The sequence below is a fragment of the Electrona antarctica genome, assembly GCF_951216825.1.
Source record: "Electrona antarctica genome assembly, chromosome: 17".
Classification (NCBI taxonomy): domain Eukaryota; kingdom Metazoa; phylum Chordata; class Actinopteri; order Myctophiformes; family Myctophidae; genus Electrona; species Electrona antarctica.
The window spans coordinates 36,981,261-36,998,799 of record NC_136798.1 but is presented as its reverse complement, the minus strand read 5'-3'; the positions used below and the strand labels follow the sequence as shown (position 1 = coordinate 36,998,799).

General features: G+C 43.3%; 1 protein-coding gene across 3 annotated transcripts in view; it reads left to right on the top strand.

The window, feature by feature from the left end:
* Positions 1–17,539, top strand: part of akap7 (A-kinase anchoring protein 7) — a 148,074-nt gene that overhangs the window by 6,067 nt on the left and 124,468 nt on the right. For all 3 annotated transcript variants that reach the window (XM_079525449.1, XM_079525448.1, XM_079525447.1), the window contains 4 exons: positions 2,373–2,546; positions 7,676–7,839; positions 12,175–12,311; positions 14,408–14,568. In XM_079525449.1, the coding sequence (XP_079381575.1) occupies positions 2,373–2,546; positions 7,676–7,839; positions 12,175–12,311; positions 14,408–14,568 (636 nt within the window). The remainder of the gene's footprint in view (positions 1–2,372; positions 2,547–7,675; positions 7,840–12,174; positions 12,312–14,407; positions 14,569–17,539) is intronic.

Genomic DNA, 17,539 nt, shown 5'->3' with positions numbered 1-17,539 from the left:
CGCGTCCTTAACTCAAACGCGAAGAGGATTCCATGCTCGCCTCTCATACGGTACCAAAGCCGACCCCTCTCGCTCTCTCTCTCTGTGTGAGGATTGAGCAGTGTGACGTGGTGTGGCTGTACATTACATTAGTGTGGAACGGTATGGATTATGGGGATGGGGATTATATTCTACTCGATTAGGGCTAGGTGATCACACAGTGAGTGAACTAGGATGTGAGTTAGCAGAACTAGCGTTATGTCATTCCGCTGTTTGTCTTCAACATGACTGCAGGCAGCATGGATGAACAAAGCAAACTGTTCTGTTTCCGTTAGCTCTTAAACTCTAGCTCTTAAACTCTGGAGGAGTCGGTATTCAAGTCTGATTCAACGGTAACATGATAGGTATAGGCACCTTGGACATCTGGGCGCCTCGATGCAAAATTGTCTATTGTGTCCAAAATGGTCTTAAGTAACACATACATGATTAGATGCTTAAACATTCGAAAATTAAGGTTTAATATTTGTACAATTGCTACAAATTGCTACAAAACAAATAATAAACAATAAACAAAAGGTTGAAGGATAAAACTAAGTCTGATAATGACGTGCTGTACCTGTTCACTTATATACTTTACATTACTTGTAAAAAAAGAAATCTCAGTAGGACTGAGAATTTTAAAATGTTTTTCAAAATATATATATTAAAAAAAAAGGCAAAGAAGTTTAGGGATTAGGGGTAAGGCACTGACGAAATAGTACCGTAGGGCCTGGAGCTAGTGTCTTACCCCTCACACATGGCTAGGGCCAGGAGCTAGTGTCTTATGCCTATGATTCGGTAAATAAAATAAATCAAGTAATCTAGCCTTGCCCTCACACACACATGGTTGGGCCTTTTAGCCAGTGTCATATCCCTCACACATGGCCCGTCACGAGCTGCAGCATCATGGGAGATGACACACAACAAGAGCGCTCTCCGGGGGTTCCAGACTAATGGTTTTTCCACCACCAAAATAGCCACCACAGTCCCCCACAGAGTGCCGCGCTACGAGCTTGTAGATCTGCTATTTTTGAAAAATCGTGAATATGTGGCGCAAATCGTTGAATGTAGTTTCAGAAAGTTTTTAACTCAAATTCTTGCTTCTACGCCTCGGGTCTAAATGGGTTAAGTTTAACGATTCATTGTCGCACACGAGTGTGTGTGTGTGTGTGTGTGTGTGTGTGTGTGTGTGTGTGTGTGTGTGTGTGTGTGTGTGTGTGTGTGTGTGTGTGTGTGTGTGTGTGTGTGTGTGTGTGTGTGTGTGTGTGTGTGTGTGTGTGTGTGTGTGTGTGTGTGTGTGTGTGTGTGTGTGTGTGTGTGTTGAACATTGGAGCGTTACGATTTGTATTTCTGTTTCATAATCACAGATTGCACAGGGCAGATGCAGTATGACAAATAACACGTCTCCTTGTAGCTCTGTTTTTTTTTTTTATGTTTGGAAATGTATGGACCTTTTTCAATTGCAACATGGAAACATTTGAAGATTATGCAAAAAAAAGAATTGCGGTTATCTCAAATAATTGCGAATATGTAACACCATTTTAAACCATTCCAAAGTGAATGTTAAACAACCCCAAACATTGTGAATAGTGTTGCTGCAACGCATGACTGTTTAGGAGGGATTATTGCCGGTAATCAAATGTTGTTTTCTGTTTTCCTCGAGAGGGAGAGTTTGCCCCCATGGCTTTGTAGAGACACACAGAGATTCCCTTTAAGACGGTCTGGTGTGTTATTGAGAGAGTTTTAATAGAAGACCATTATTGGAGGCTTGTGCCTTAAGTCGTCTTTCAGAGGGGCCAAGTTAAACGTCACTGCCCGGAACTCTGCCCCGAAATCAATGCCAGCGTGGATGACTCATGGCTTTAAATGTCAAAACACATCCTCTTGTATTTTGGGAGCATTATGGTTTTTACCCATGATGCCAAAGGTTAAAACCTTTAGTTAAAACCCTGGATTTAATTACAATGTGCCCTTCTATTCAAACAACAGCTCCTCTGTGTTTGGTGCGACACTCTCTCTCTCTCAGCATCATGTTTAGGTTAATGTCACACATGGAGATGCCCGCGTTGATCCGTGGAAAGGAGGCTGCAAGTTTTGTTTTTCTTTATTTTTATTAATGTCTACCAGAGCTTGTAAGATCTGCATTTTCTGCTAGGGGTGGTTTTCAGGACTGGACAAAGTAGCTGGAAAATATATAAAATATTAAATCAAAATATCAACCACAGATTGTTTTTATTCATATTTGTGCAATTAAGTGGTTGCGTTCCTGTACTTCCCGTACTTAATGGTACAATGCTTGTGCGTGTGTGTGCGTGTGTGTGTGTGTGTGTGCGCGCGGCTGTGCGTGCGTGCAGCTAAGGAAAGAGCCAGAGAGAGGAGCAGGAGGAGGAGGAAGCAGCACAGGGAGAAGAGGAAGATGTTGATGAGGAACAAGCCGGCGCCGCCGCCCCCGGCCGACGGCCTCGACAGTCTGATGTCAGAGCTACCGTTCGCCTTCGCCAGCTCCGCCGTGTGGAAGGACCTGGGATGTACGTATTGTACAACATCAATGAAGTAAGGGATAATATCTGCCTAGGTGTCGGGAGATAATTCACCGACGTGGAGTGGAGGTGGTGAAGTGAATTATATCCCAGACAATGACCACCTAGGCACATATTATCCCGCTTATTACATGGCTACCATTTTGACCTGAGATCAGATTCTAAAAATGTCTTCTACATCCTGACAGTTTTCTGAAAAAGCTATGTTTCTATGTCGGTGGTTCTTCGATTTTTCAAAAATAGCAGACCTACAAGCTCCTATGAGCTTGTAGATCTGCTATTTTTCAATAGCTAAAGCATAACATAATGCTAACACCAAAAGGGGTTCCCGCCCAAAATGGGTTCATACATCAATTAATAAATTGACCCAAAACACAACAAAACGAGATATTTCCTTGCTTGCTGTAATGAAAGTGTCGCTCTGGCCGGCGTCTGCCCAGCTGCAGCACTGTGGGAAAACAAGGAAGTGAGTTCATCAAATAGAATCCATTTCCGGGTATACTGCGTCGTCTATTCCTCGCTCAAATGTTTTCAAAAACATTTTTGAGAGCAATGTTTAGCTGTAAATGGCACTGTGTGTGTGTGTTTACATGGCTGTCATGTTGGAAACGGCAGTAAATCAAGCGGGGCACAGCAGGTGCTCCGAGCGTTTGATTAGGCATCGGTCTGTTACAACAAAAACCATTTATTTTTCCCACATGCATGCACTGCATTGATATCTACAGCTTGCATATTGCTGAACGATTTGTTTACTTGATTAGATCTAAACCACACCAATGTGTCGAGACTCGAGGCGTAACTCCTTAACCTGACTCCGCCAGATGGGGCAGCAGAGAGTACACTGGGTTCCCCCCTCCTGCTCCCATCTGGGAACTCTCAGGCAGACTTGATGCCCGGCCACAAAACGGCCTGGCCAATCAGCAGCAGCTATCCCGCCTCTAGCTGCTGCTGATTGGCCAGGCCGTTTTGTGGCCGGGCATCAAGTCTGCCTGAGAGTTCCCAGATGGGAGCAGGAGGGGGGACTCTCTGCTGCCCCATCTGGCGGAGTCAGGTTAGTAACTCCTTGCAACCAAACGGTTGCGAGTAGACGCATGTGGACGTAGCGTACTGAATCACTTGGGTCGACCTGGGCAGAGTGTAGAGTAGGAGAGTAGCGACACGCTTTGATCTCGCCGCAAAGCGGGTGCCTATGGGCTATAGTTCCAAACATTGCTCCTATGACTGGAACTATCCCATTGAGATAGAATGAGCACTTCCGCATTCCATTGTTACAATGGGAGTCAACGCTAGTGTCGCCACTCTCTCACTATATTACTCTGGACCTGGGTTGGCACTGGGTTGGCACAACAGGACACACCGCTGGGAAGAACGCTAGAACCGTTTTGTTGCGTCTTGACCCATTGGTGTGCTTTGGGCTTAACGCTGCAACAGCTAAAGATAGAATAAGTGATATTTTATTGTTGAATGGCTCTAGATGATTATGTTATGGATATGAGTGTATTTTAAAAATAATAATTATTATCCAATCGGGAACGAGAACTTGCACAGGATACACAAGTGAGATAGGAACCGGAAGTGATGACGCACAGAAATTAGCAGATTTGGAACTGGACCACAATACAAATGAAGCTGACAAAAGGGTACTCTTTCCCCATTGGCTGAAATTGCCAACGCACCTGAAAAAAGAGACATTTTCAGAGCTGGAAAGACAGGGTCTGGATAGACCCTGTCTCTCAACAAACACTCAATTTCAATGAGTATATATCGGAATATGGTGCTTTAAGCGTATAACAAAATAAAGCATTTTCTTTTAATGCGACAATGTCACTTACCCTATCTTTAATCAAACTTAATCCATTCTGGTTGTAATCAATCTTAATAGAATAAAGCAATAAGCCACGAGAGGTCTCATGTTACCAACATATACATATAGGGGCGGCAGTGGCTCAGGGGTAGAGTGGCTGGATGGTAACCGCAAGGTTCCCAGTTCGAACCCGGGCTCTCCCAGAGTTAGTGTCGAAGTGTCCTTGAGCAAGACACTGAACCCCTAATTGCTCCTGATGTGCTGGTTGGTGCCTTGCATGGTTTCCACAGCCATCAGTGTATGAATGTGTGTGTGAATGGGTGAATGTAATGCACAATCTATGTAAAGCACCTTGGATAAAGGTGCTATATAAATGCACCTTTTATTTTTATTTTTTATATAGCAATAATAACCTCATAAAACTATGACATTCACAAAAGTAGCTACGCTTTGCGCCACCAGAGCGAGCCACACACTTCCTTGTTTTGCTCGGCAAGTAGACTATGTGACGGGAGAATAGCGCTTGATGTCTTTACGGGGCTGCCTGGAGCCACACATTCACAGTCATATGAGTGCGGAGCGGTGCTTACACGCCCGCACGGCCAGCGTGTGTAAAGCAATCAAGTGCTCCCCTTCCCCAGTACAGCTACAAGGCTGCAGGATGATACAAAGTGATTGACGGTGTAGATTATCGGTGAAATTTACAACGGGCACGTGACGGTAACCAGCCAATCAGAATCAAGTATTGGGACTAACCGTTTTAGAATTAACATGTTTGTGCGTGTGTTTAAATGCAGTAGGATAAATGGACCGTGAAAGTGTAGTGCTGCTGCAATCATTACTCAGACTGATGTAGTCAGTAAATATTGTAAATCAATTTGAATTCTTTCATGTTGGTGTCGCACGCACGCACGCACGCACGCACGCACGCACGCACGCACGCACGCACGCACGCACGCACACTAATCAATAGTTGCAGCGCTAGTTGGATCATTGTTTTACTGATGGGAGTGCCCGTGTGGGTACAGCCCTGCCAACTAATTGATTAGCTGTCTTGACTGCTAATCTGTAAGCTATAGCAGCCAGCTGATTAACTAGGCTCGTAACAATTAACACTGTTTGGCCGTTTGTTCATTATGTTGGTAATTGTAACTAACACCACTGTGTTTCTCTGTGGTGGAAACTTTGGAAAGTAACTAAGTACATGTACTAAAGTACTGTTTTTAAAGGACAACTTTAGTTTTTTTCAACCAAGGTTCATGTTTTAGGTTGTTATTAGAGAAAGTAAAAGATGAATGTTCATTTTTCTTCATTTGCTGCTTTCTTTCGTTTTAGGGATTTTAGTGGTTTTTGACAGGGGGCGGGGACATTCGAGCATGGGGCTAAATATGTATTTTTTTACAAGATTTTATAGCGATCTATTTGTTTTATTATTTACTCTAGTCCAACTAAACCCCAAGAAATTACATCTGGCCACAAAAGATCACAAGATCTACTGAATGTGTCAAACTGACATATTGAGCCTATAACACACAGTGTGGCTTCCCCCCAATAGGCTACCTTCACATTCAGTAGATCCTGTGATCTTCCGTGGCCAGATGTAATTTCCTGGGGTATATTAGGACTATAGTAAATAATAAAAAAAGAAATTGCCATAATATTTTGTAAAGAAATACATATTTAGCCCCATGCTCGAATGCCCCCGCCCCCTGTCAAAAACCGCTAAAATCCCTAAAACGAAAGAAAGCAGCAAATGAAGAAAAATTAACACTCATCTTTTACTTTCTCTAATAACAACCTAAAACATGAACCTTGGTTGAAAAAAACTAAAGTTGTCCTTTAAGTACCATTTTGAGTTTTTTTTTACTTTACTGCAGCATTATAATGAGTACTTTTGCTCTTGGTACTTTAAGTACATTTTGATCCAATACTTTTGTACTTTGACTTGGCCGGCTACATATATGGAGATCTAGGTTGATCCAGTCTTCACCATGTATGGCTATCCAGGGTTTGACGAGGTTTTGATGAGATCAAAGGGGGATCAGCATATGGAATTAATTCTGTACTGGCCATATATGGATTGTGTCTTGAGTGTACAGGGTTTGATGAGGTCAGATCAACATATGGAATGTCAGAACAAGTCAGCTCCATATATGGAGATCTAAGGGTTTGATGAGGTCACTGACCTCATCAAACCACTGACTGACTGTTTCTGACCGAGGATAAGTCATTGATTTTTCTTTTGTCGTATGAAAGCAGGGAATACAGTAATTTCAAATTGACATTGGTTGTTCAGTTTGACCCACCAGTTTTTGAGGCTTATTATGTCTTAGTAATGTCTTGCAGAGAAACAGCGAGTTGAGGAAACAGGCTTGAAAGGTTCACTTCTGTGGTCTCTAACATTACACCTAGCTACATTTATTTCATATTTACATGTCGATGACATCTCTGACATTTATTTCAGATATGCTCTAGTATGTGAAGAGTCTGCATGTGCTATTAACTCAGTTTGGATAAAAAACTAATATATACAGTTTCTCCTCTCGTGCCACCATGACTGTCTGTATCAAAAAGAGTCGCACATGGATTGGATTCTGTACTGGAGCATGTCTTGAGTGTACAGGGTTTGATGAGGTTAGATCACCATATTATGGAATGGATTCTCTATTGGCCATATATGGAGCGTGTCACGAGGTGTGTCGGACGGTCACAAGGGGGACGGGGGGTACAGGTTTTCATAGTACACTGCGACGGGGGATACAGGTTTTCATAGTACACTGCGACGGGGGATACAGGTTTTCATAGTACACTGCGACGGGGGATACAGGTTTTCATAGACACTGCGACGGGGGATACAGGTTTTCATAGACACTGCGACGGGGGATACAGGTTTTCATAGTACACTGCGACGGGGGATACAGGTTTTCATAGTACACTGCGACGGGGGATACAGGTTTTCATAGTACACTGCGACGGGGGATACAGGTTTTCATAGTACACTGCGACCTATGGTCGCAACAAGAGTATTTCTGCATTATAGTGTTGATACTTTTTCCTAAAGTAAAAGAAAAATCACACCCGTGTGAACTGAGCGGTGCAGTGACGTCACACACTAACCATAGCAACCATGCTCACATGTACGTGGGGTCACGTACAGGTACACAGGTACACGGGTACAGCCACGGGTACAGACAAAGCTGGTTATTGGAGTGGTTTGCGCCACTCAAAAAATAATGTGAGTAAAAGTTATTTTGGTGGAAAAGAAGCCTATTTTTCTCTCTCACTGCCTGCCTATCTGTCTCTCTCCCTCCAGTTGCCATGGGGCCAGAGCCCACGGCGAAGGAGAGGAGGAAGAGGAAGAGGGCAGAGGCCGCAGGGCGAGTGGACAGTGAGGAGGACACCGAGAAGACCAACAAGAAGAAGAAACAGAGCTATCGTCCAAACTTCTTTGTGTCCATCCCCATCACCAACGCACAGGTGACCATTACCCCATTACAAACACGCAGCTGATTACGCACAGGTGACCAATACCCCATTACAAACACACAGCTGATTACACACAGGTGACCAATACCCCATTACAAACACACAGCTGATTACACACAGGTGACCATTACCCCATTACAAACACACAGCTGATTACACACAGGTGACCATTACCCCATTACAAACACACAGCTGATTACACACAGGCGACCAATACCCCATTACAAACACACAGCTGATTACACACAGGCGACCAATACCCCATTACAAACACACAGCTGATTACACACAGGCGACCAATACCCCATTACAAACACACAGCTGATTACACACAGGTGACCAATACCCCATTACAAACACACAGCTGATTACACACAGGTGACCAATACCCCATTACAAACACACAGCTGATTACACACAGGTGACCAATACCCCATTACAAACACACAGCTGATTACACACAGGCGACCAATACCCCATTACAAACACACAGCTGATTACACACAGGTGACCAATACCCCATTACAAACACACAGCTGATTACACACAGGTGACCAATACCCCATTACAAACACACAGCTGATTACACACAGGCGACCAATACCCCATTACAAACACACAGCTGATTACACACAGGTGACCATTACCCCATTACAAACACACAGCTGATTACACACAGGTGACCATTACCCCATTACAAACACACAGCTGATTACACACAGGTGACCATTACCCCATTACAAACACACAGCTGATTACACACAGGTGACCATTACCCCATTACAAACACACAGCTGATTACACACAGGTGACCATTACCCCATTACAAACACACAGCTGATTACACACAGGCGACCAATACCCCATTACAAACACACAGCTGATTACACACAGGTGACCATTACCCCATTACAAACACACAGCTGATTACACACAGGCGACCAATACCCCATTACAAATACACATCTTACACACTGGAGCATCCCCATCACCAACACACAGGTGACCATTACCCCATTACAAATACAACACAGGTGACCATTACCCCATTACAAATACACAGCTGATGACTAGCTCAACAAGATCTACCCACCGAACATTGTTTTTTACCCCAATAGAGGTGGGGAAAGGGAATTGGTAGGTTTTCTTTTTGAGTGGTGTAAACCACTCCTACAACTGGCTTTGTTAGTTTACGTGTCTGTCCGTACCAAAAAAAATCACACCCGTGTGAACTGAGTGGTGTAAGGTTTTATATAGCATGATCAGCTGTGGTCTGACGTAATGTCTGACGTTAAAGATCTTTGGCTAGGTAGACTCGTCTTCTGATGTGATGATTTGTGACCATGAAGTTGATTCAGCTGGAGTTTTTGTTGCTATGGTCACCCAGTTCACACGGGTGTGATTTCATTACGTCAGACATTACGTCAGACCACAGCTGATCAGTCTATATAAGACCTTACACCACTCAGTTCACACGGGTGTGATTTTTTTTTCTTTCTGTATATGACTTTGTAATGCTACTGACATTTGTGGGCAACACTCTTGAAAACAAGGTGCATTGTGGGTTTGAGCTGACGAGCCTTTTTTGATGTCAATCAATCAAGTCACCTTAAACACATTGAGTGCCACCTGTTGGACAGGAAGTGTTGTGTCATGTGGTCTACATGCAGAGCCTTTGTGATTACTGGTAGATCGCAACCAATTCTACCTTTTGGACACCCCTGACATACCATTTAAAGGCAAGTGCTGAACCTAAATGAACCTGCCGTATCAAAGGCGGAAATGTCTGAAGAATTGTTACCAAGTGGGATTGTAGATCGGCTGTTTGTCAGTAATAAAAACCTTAACCCATTCAGGGCGGGAACCCCTTTTGGTGTTTTAAGCATGCTTTAGCTATTGAAAAATAGCAGATCTACAAGCTTGTAGATCAGCTATTTTTGAAAAATCATGAAAATGTGCAAATCTTTGAATATATATATATTCTTTCAGAGCGAATGTTTTTTATTCAAATCTTTGCTTCTGGGGGGTTCCTGGAACTACATATTTTTAGATGGTGGTCGGTGGCCAATTACATATATTTTTGGGGGTCCTTGACATGGAAATGTTTGAGAATGACTGACAGAAATATGGGTTTTTCAGAAAACTGTCAGGATTTAGAAGGCATTTGTAGAATCGTCCTCGGGTTTAAATGACATACTGGACAGGAGGCAGACTTGCAGGTGAAAAAATTAAGTTTGAATGTGTTCCAGGCCCGGATAACAAAGGTGAAAACAAAACTCAACATAACTTAAACCGAGAGGTGCTGGTGTCAAACCTCTCCCCTTGGCAGCCTACTCTCTACTGAACCATTTGCCCTTTACAGTATATAGACTCCTAGCAATGGTCCATAGCTCTAATGCATTGCATTTAGAGCTATGTTACTCTCGACTTCCGCGGGAGGCATACTATGGTCCGACGGAGCATTGGTTCGACATGCGTCCGCACCTCGGACTAGCGCCTGCTCCCGTGCTTGCGGTTATGGTTAGGTTAGGGGTTAGGGGTATCGGATCAATGAATCGTCGGACCAAACACATGTACTCGACTTCCACCGCTCGCATGAATGCAGACCAGCCTCTCGTCTTTAGCGTAAATAAAAATAACGTTTTTGCTACTCACCAAAACAAAGGTGGGGTGTGTCATTAGAAAGCCTACTTTCCTTAGTGGGAGCACTCTGAGCCCCCCTACCACACGGTATAAACGGTACTTTTTGGCCAAAAGGGGATTTTGTTTCCACCGGGAAAAAAATACTTTTAGTTACTCCACTGCGCCTTCTACCGATATTGCCCAGAGAATTGCCTCACAGAGAATATCTTTCTTCTGGTGAAAAAAAATCCCTTTTTGGCCAAAAAGTACCGTTTATACGTGTGGTGGGGGGCTCAGAGTGCTTCCACTAAGGAAAGTAGGCTTTCTAATGACACAACCCGCCTTTGTTTTGGTGAGGAGCAAAAACGTTATTTTTATTTACGCTAAAGACAAGAGGCTGGTCTGCATTCATGCGAGTGGCGGAAGTCGAGAGTAACATAGCTCTAAATGCAATGCATTAGAGACCAGAGCAAATAGACTCCTGACTCCACCCCTGGCTAAGCAGTCAGCAAATCACAATGCATTAGCAATACACCCAAGATGCTCCCCCCAATCAGAGCTCTCTTCAGGCAATCAAGGCAGCTTCCCCCAATAGGCCTATCTCACAGCCCCCTTCCGGTAGCTAGTGGTGTCATTTAACATTAGCATTTACACTTTTTTTCTCTGGAGAATCTAAGTACATTTCCTAATGTTAAAATGTCAAAGACCGATAATAATATGAAGAAAACACAATGGTATAACAACTCAAATAAGTAGAATAAACCTTACCTTTACAAAACGGTAGTTTGTGGCTTGTGAAAATACCTCTTTTAAAAAATAACACCATTAGCTCCAAAAGGGGGCGTGGGAAGGGGGCGGGGACATGCTGTGAGATAGGCCTATTACAGCATCTGCATAGATAAACACAAGCATTTTAGATTCACATGTCCCAGCAGAATGTGCACCTTCTGTGTGACTGAGAATCGACACGTTAGGAATACAATACAGCATAAATAAATATTGCATGTATATCGTTGATCATGAATACAATAAATGTGTATTGTTGGAACAGCATACATCACTCTGACAGAGGCTGCTCTGTCACAGTTGTTGCTTGAAATGTCCCTTGTTCTTTAACTTCTGTTGCTTGTGCCACGATAATGTCATAGATGGAAGGCGAGCTACAAACTCTTTTTTCTGACTTTGATATGGTTGGGTTGGTGCATTTCATATGCAAGGTTTATTTATATGAAATAAGTTGACGAAAAATGGAAACTACTTTTTCTCTATGAATTTAGTTAATTTCGTAAGCACACCTTGCAGTTCACATTTCAGAATAGTCTTGTACAAGAATTGTGGTCCAAAAATAGACAAACTGTCCCGGCAATATTGTCAGGGCGGCGGCTCGGTAACGTTTGTAATATGATACTTTATACTTTTTATACTTTTTATTCGGAGGCAGTCATTTTGGTTTCTCACCGTCAGTTGACACATCATATCGTGGCGCGTCATGACTTGAGTTTGTAGAACTGTATATATAGGGCAGAAGTGGTTATTGTACGGTATGTTTTGTAATAATTAAAGTCTAATTGTAGTGGAGTAGAAGTACTACATTTACTCTGACAGTGACATCTAGTGGAGGAGAAGTGAAAGTATTGAAAATTGGAAATACTCTGCGCAAATACTACACTGGTGGTGATTGACTGTCGTCTTGTCCAATGACAGATCATCTCAACCGTGGCCGAGATCCAAGAGGCGGTGCTTCAGCAAGAGCCCCGATTGGCCAAAGCCATGATCCCTGTCCCCAGCCTGCACATCACCCTATTGGTCACTCACCTTGCCAATCAGGAGCAAATAGACATGTGAGTGGATTGCGCGTGCACACACACACACACACACACACACACACACACACACACACACACACACACACACACACACACACACACACACACACACACACACACACACACACACAGAATCATAAGGTCATACTGTGCAACTTGTTCAATTAGACAAAATCTTCCAAAGGGAATATTTTTCACAATAACCATTCCACAAACTTGTGTTTTCGGACAACTTTTCTAAACACAATTGTGTTCCACTTAGAGATGCTCCGTTCGCGTTTTTGGGGGCCGTTTTTAAATTTTTTTTTTTTATATATTATTATTATTTTTTACTTGTGAATGCACGTGTTCGGCAGTCAACGTGTTTACATTCTGTGGATTTTAATTGATATTATACAGTATAATTGAACCAATGAAAACTATTAACGAGAGCTTGTGACTATAAATCATAACCACATTGGCTCCATTGGAACACATGGTTTTTCCATTTTCCTGAAAAGTACACAGTTTTGGACATACAAGGTTTCCACCTGACAGTGACCAATTAGATTGAGTGTTTTCTTGTTTCTTCTCCCTTGGCTGGGAGGACACTCCCGGTGTCCGGGAGGATCCGGCACTTGCCCTGTTGCTGAAAATAACCTCCCTGTCCTTCCTGGATCATTTTATCTCTTCCTCTCACGGTCTTCCTCATCAGGATCATCCAGCATCAATCAACCAAGCACTCTAAAGGTGCTGGTCCTGTTGTGGGCATACTGGGAAAGCAAAAATAGCTCCTCTACAAGGTTATCAGGATCGGTTATTTTGATCGTGTGACGGAATCGCAAGTGGTTTAACAACATGAACCCTGGCTGGCGACCTTAAAGAGTGTTTGTTCAGTAACCCGAGTCTCCCTGTCTCTCCAGCTCTTTAATAAACAGAGAAAAACGCAAGAAGTAAAATAAAAAAATCACACCCGTGTGAACTGAGTGGTGTAAGGTCTTATATAGACTGATCAGCTGTGGTCTGACGTAATGTCTGACGTAATGAAATCACACCCGTGTGAACTGGGTGACCATAGCAACCATGCTCATTTTTTGGTACGAACAGACACGTAAACTAACAAAGCCAGTTGTAGGAGTGGTTTACACCACTCCAAATATATACGTGGTGCGAAGGGGAAGCATTGCTCAACGTAATGAATTGACTGAGGGGCCCAGTCACCTTCTGAATAAAAAATATCTTTAAAAAAAAAAAGAAAGAATGAGATTCGGCCTCTCGCGTCTTAACCCAATCAGTGCCGGGATGCCTTCAAAATAGGAGCTCTGAGGTGCCGGAAAGACATTTTACTTTTTACTCTGAAGCCCCCCCCCCCCCCCCCCCCCCCGGAAACAATCCAGAAAAAGAACGGAGAAATATTTTGCTAGCTTACCTTGGTCTCGATTTTATTATATCGCTAGTAGCTCCAAAAAGCGTTCATATTTTGAGGGAGAGACGGATGAGGAGCAGAAATGAAGCGCTAGTATATCCATCAGATCAAAACCACGGAGAGCGCCCTGGATTAGGAGAGACGAGGTATTCTTTCTGCCACGCTAACAGCTAATCGAACGGTAAGCTAATATGAGTGCAGAGCGTGAATGACGGTGGCCGAGAGTCGGATTGAAAAATAATAAAAGGAAAAAGTTCAGAATATTCTTCTCTCGCCTGGTATCATTGAGGATGCGCTAGGACGTGTACACACGTCCTTTGAACGCGTCGGTTGGAATCCCTAGGACGTGTGGACACGTCGGATGGACGGAACCAGTTAATGGGTTGAATATGCACCAAGTGTGGTTATAAATCACTAGATTGACTCACATGTAATCTGAGAGGGCGAGAGGGAGACAGAGGTTTATGTGTATATCCTCCTTGCTGTCGGGAAGAAACCTTGTATCTCCATAGTTCTTTATTTCTTTATGTTCAACATTTTAAATGAATGTCACACATGGAAAGTAGCAAGCCTTCAAGCTCACACAAGCTTTCTGGCATTTTCAATGTTTTTGAAAAATGTTGAAAGTTAAACTTAAGTGTGCGTGTGCGTGTGCGTGCGCGCGTCTCCACGCTGACGTTGGCTTTTTCCCACCCTTCTTTTGCAGCGCGGCCGCCGCTCTGGCTCAGCTGAAGCCCTCATTGGCCGAGCTTCTGTGCGGGCGGGACCTGGCACTGTCCTTCTCAGGGATTGGTCACTTCAGGAAGGAGGTGGTGTTTGTGGATCTGGAGCCGGGGTGGCACCGAGACACACTGGAGAGACTGGCAGGTCAGTGGACTGTTCCTTCAGTTATTAACCCATCACTGGACAGACTGGCGGGTCAGTGGACTGTTCCTTCAGTTATTAACCCATCACTGGACAGACTGGCGGGTCAGTGGACTGTTCCTTCAGTTATTAACCCATCACTGGACAGACTGGCAGGTCAGTGGACTGTTCCTTCAGTTATTAACCCATCAATGGACAGACTGGCAGGTCAGTGGACTGTTCCTTCAGTTATTAACCCATCACTGGACAGACTGGCAGGTCAGTGGACTGTTCCTTCAGTTATTAACCCATCGCTGGACAGACTGGCGGGTCAGTGGACTGTTCCTTCAGTTATTAACCCATCGCTGGACAGACTGGCGGGTCAGTGGACTGTTCCTTCAGTTATGAACCCATCACTGGACAGACTGGCGGGTCAGTGGACTGTTCCTTCAGTTATTAACCCATCACTGGACAGACTGGCAGGTCAGTGGACTGTTCCTTCAGTTATTAACCCATCACTGGACAGACTGGCGGGTCAGTGGACTGTTCCTTCAGTTATTAACCCATCACTGGACAGACTGGCGGGTCAGTGGACTGTTCCTTCAGTTATTAACCCATCGCTGGACAGACTGGCAGGTCAGTGGACTGTTCCTTCAGTTATTAACCCATTACTGGACAGACTGACAGGTCAGTGGACTGTTCCTTCAGTTATTAACCCATCGCTGGACAGACTGGCAGGTCAGTGGACTGTTCCTTCAGTTATTAACCCATTACTGGACAGACTGACAGGTCAGTGGACTGTTCCTTCAGTTATTAACCCATTACTGGACAGACGGGCAGGTCAGTGGACTGTTCCTTCAGTTATTAACCCATTTTAGGCGGGAACCCCTTTTGGTGTTTTTAGCATTATGCTATACTTTAGCTATTGAAAAATAGCAGATCTACAAGCTCATAGCGTGGCACCGAGTACCGCGCTATGAACTTGTAGGTCTGCTATTTTTGAAAAATCGTGAAAATGTGCCTCAAATCTTTTGAATATATATTCTTTCAGAGTGTCAGTTTTTTAACTCAAATATTTGCTTCTGGAGGGTCCCTGGAACAACATATTTTCAGATGGGGGTCGGCGGCATATTACATATATAATTTTCATTGGGGTCCTTGACATGAAATATTGAGAACCACGGATATAGAAACATGAGGTTTCAGAAAAAAATAAAAAAAATAAAATTTCGACGTCGGGCCTAAATGGGTTAATGCCTATTAGACAATGTTATGAATTGTTCCTTCATCTATTTATGCTTAGACACCGTTACAGTAGATTCTGTAGCTTCCTCTATTAACACATTCTGACCTGAGATCAGATTCTAAAAATGTCTTCTACATCCTGACAGTTTTCTGAAAAAGCTATGTTTCTATGTCAGTCGTTCTTCGATTTTTCAAAAATAGCAGACCTACAAGCTCGTAGCGCGCCACTCGGTGGCGCGCTATGAGCTTGTAGATCTGCTATTTTTTCAATAGCTAAAGCACAACATAATGCTAACACCAAAATGGGTTCCCGCCCAGAATGGGTTAATACTAATGAGATAATAAATTATACACCATCAGCATTCCTCAGTAGCTGCCACAGTACCTTATGCTATGCCTTCTATATACACTTAACCCACTCGCTCCGAAGAACGAGAAGTCTTTTTTTCCCCCCAATGTCGCTCGTTGCCAAGCCGACTTTTGACGTCTTTGTATATATGTGTTGATTCACAATGGTCTCGCTGATGTCCACCGTGTAGCAGCGCCCGGCGTTGGCAACGCTCGTCTCGCCTGTGGTCCGTCAATGAAATTATTTCCCCGCCGATGATGTTTTGTATATATTTGTTTTACTGAGTGTAGAGCACTTGAATTCTGTTGTTTTACTGAGTGTAGAGCACTTGAATGCTGTTGTTTTACTGAGTGTAGAGCACTTGAATGCTGTTGTTTTACTGAGTGTAGAGCACTTGAATGCTGTTGTTTTACTGAGTGTAGAGCACTTGAATGCTGTTGTTTTACTGAGTGTAGAGCACTTGAATGCTGTTGTTTTACTGAGTGTAGAGCACTTGAATGCTGTTGTTTTACTGAGTGTAGAGCACTTGAATGCTGTTGTTTTACTGAGTGTAGAGCACTTGAATTCTGTTGTTTTACTGAGTGTAGAGCACTTGAATGCTGTTTTACTGAGTGTAGAGCACATGAATTCTGTTTTACTGAGTGTAGAGCACTTGAATGCTGTTGTTTTACTGAGTGTAGAGCACTTGAATGCTGTTGTTTTACTGAGTGTAGAACACTTGAATTCTGTTTTACTGAGTGTAGAGCACTTGAATGCTGTTGTTTTACTGAGTGTAGAGCACTTGAATGCTGTTGTTTTACTGAGTGTAGAGCACTTGAATGCTGTTGTTTTACTGAGTGTAGAGCACTTGAATGCTGTTGTTTTACTGAGTGTAGAGCACTTGAATGCTGTTGTTTTACTGAGTGTAGAGCACTTTAATTCTGTTGTTTTACTGAGTGTAGAGCACTTGAATTATGTTGTTTTACTGAGTGTATAGAGCACTTGAATTCTGTTGTTTTACTGAGTGTAGAGCACTTGAATTCTGTTGTTTTACTGAGTGTAGAGCACTTGAATGCTGTTGTTTTACTGAGTGTAGAGCACTTGAATGCTGTTGTTTTACTGAGTGTAGAGCACTTGAATGCTGTTGTTTTACTGAGTGTAGAGCACTTGAATGCTGTTGTTTTACTGAGTGTAGAGCACTTGAATTCTGTTGTTTTACTGAGTGTAGAGCACTTGAATGCTGTTGTTTTACTGAGTGTAGAGCACTTGAATGCTGTTGTTTTACTGAGTGTAGAGCACTTGAATGCTGTTGTTTTACTGAGTGTAGAGCACTTGAATTCTGTTGTTTTAAAGTTGCTCCTAACTGTTTCCACTGATCCCTGGCCTCCTTTTCTCCAGCTCTCCTCCCCTCTCTCTCTCTCT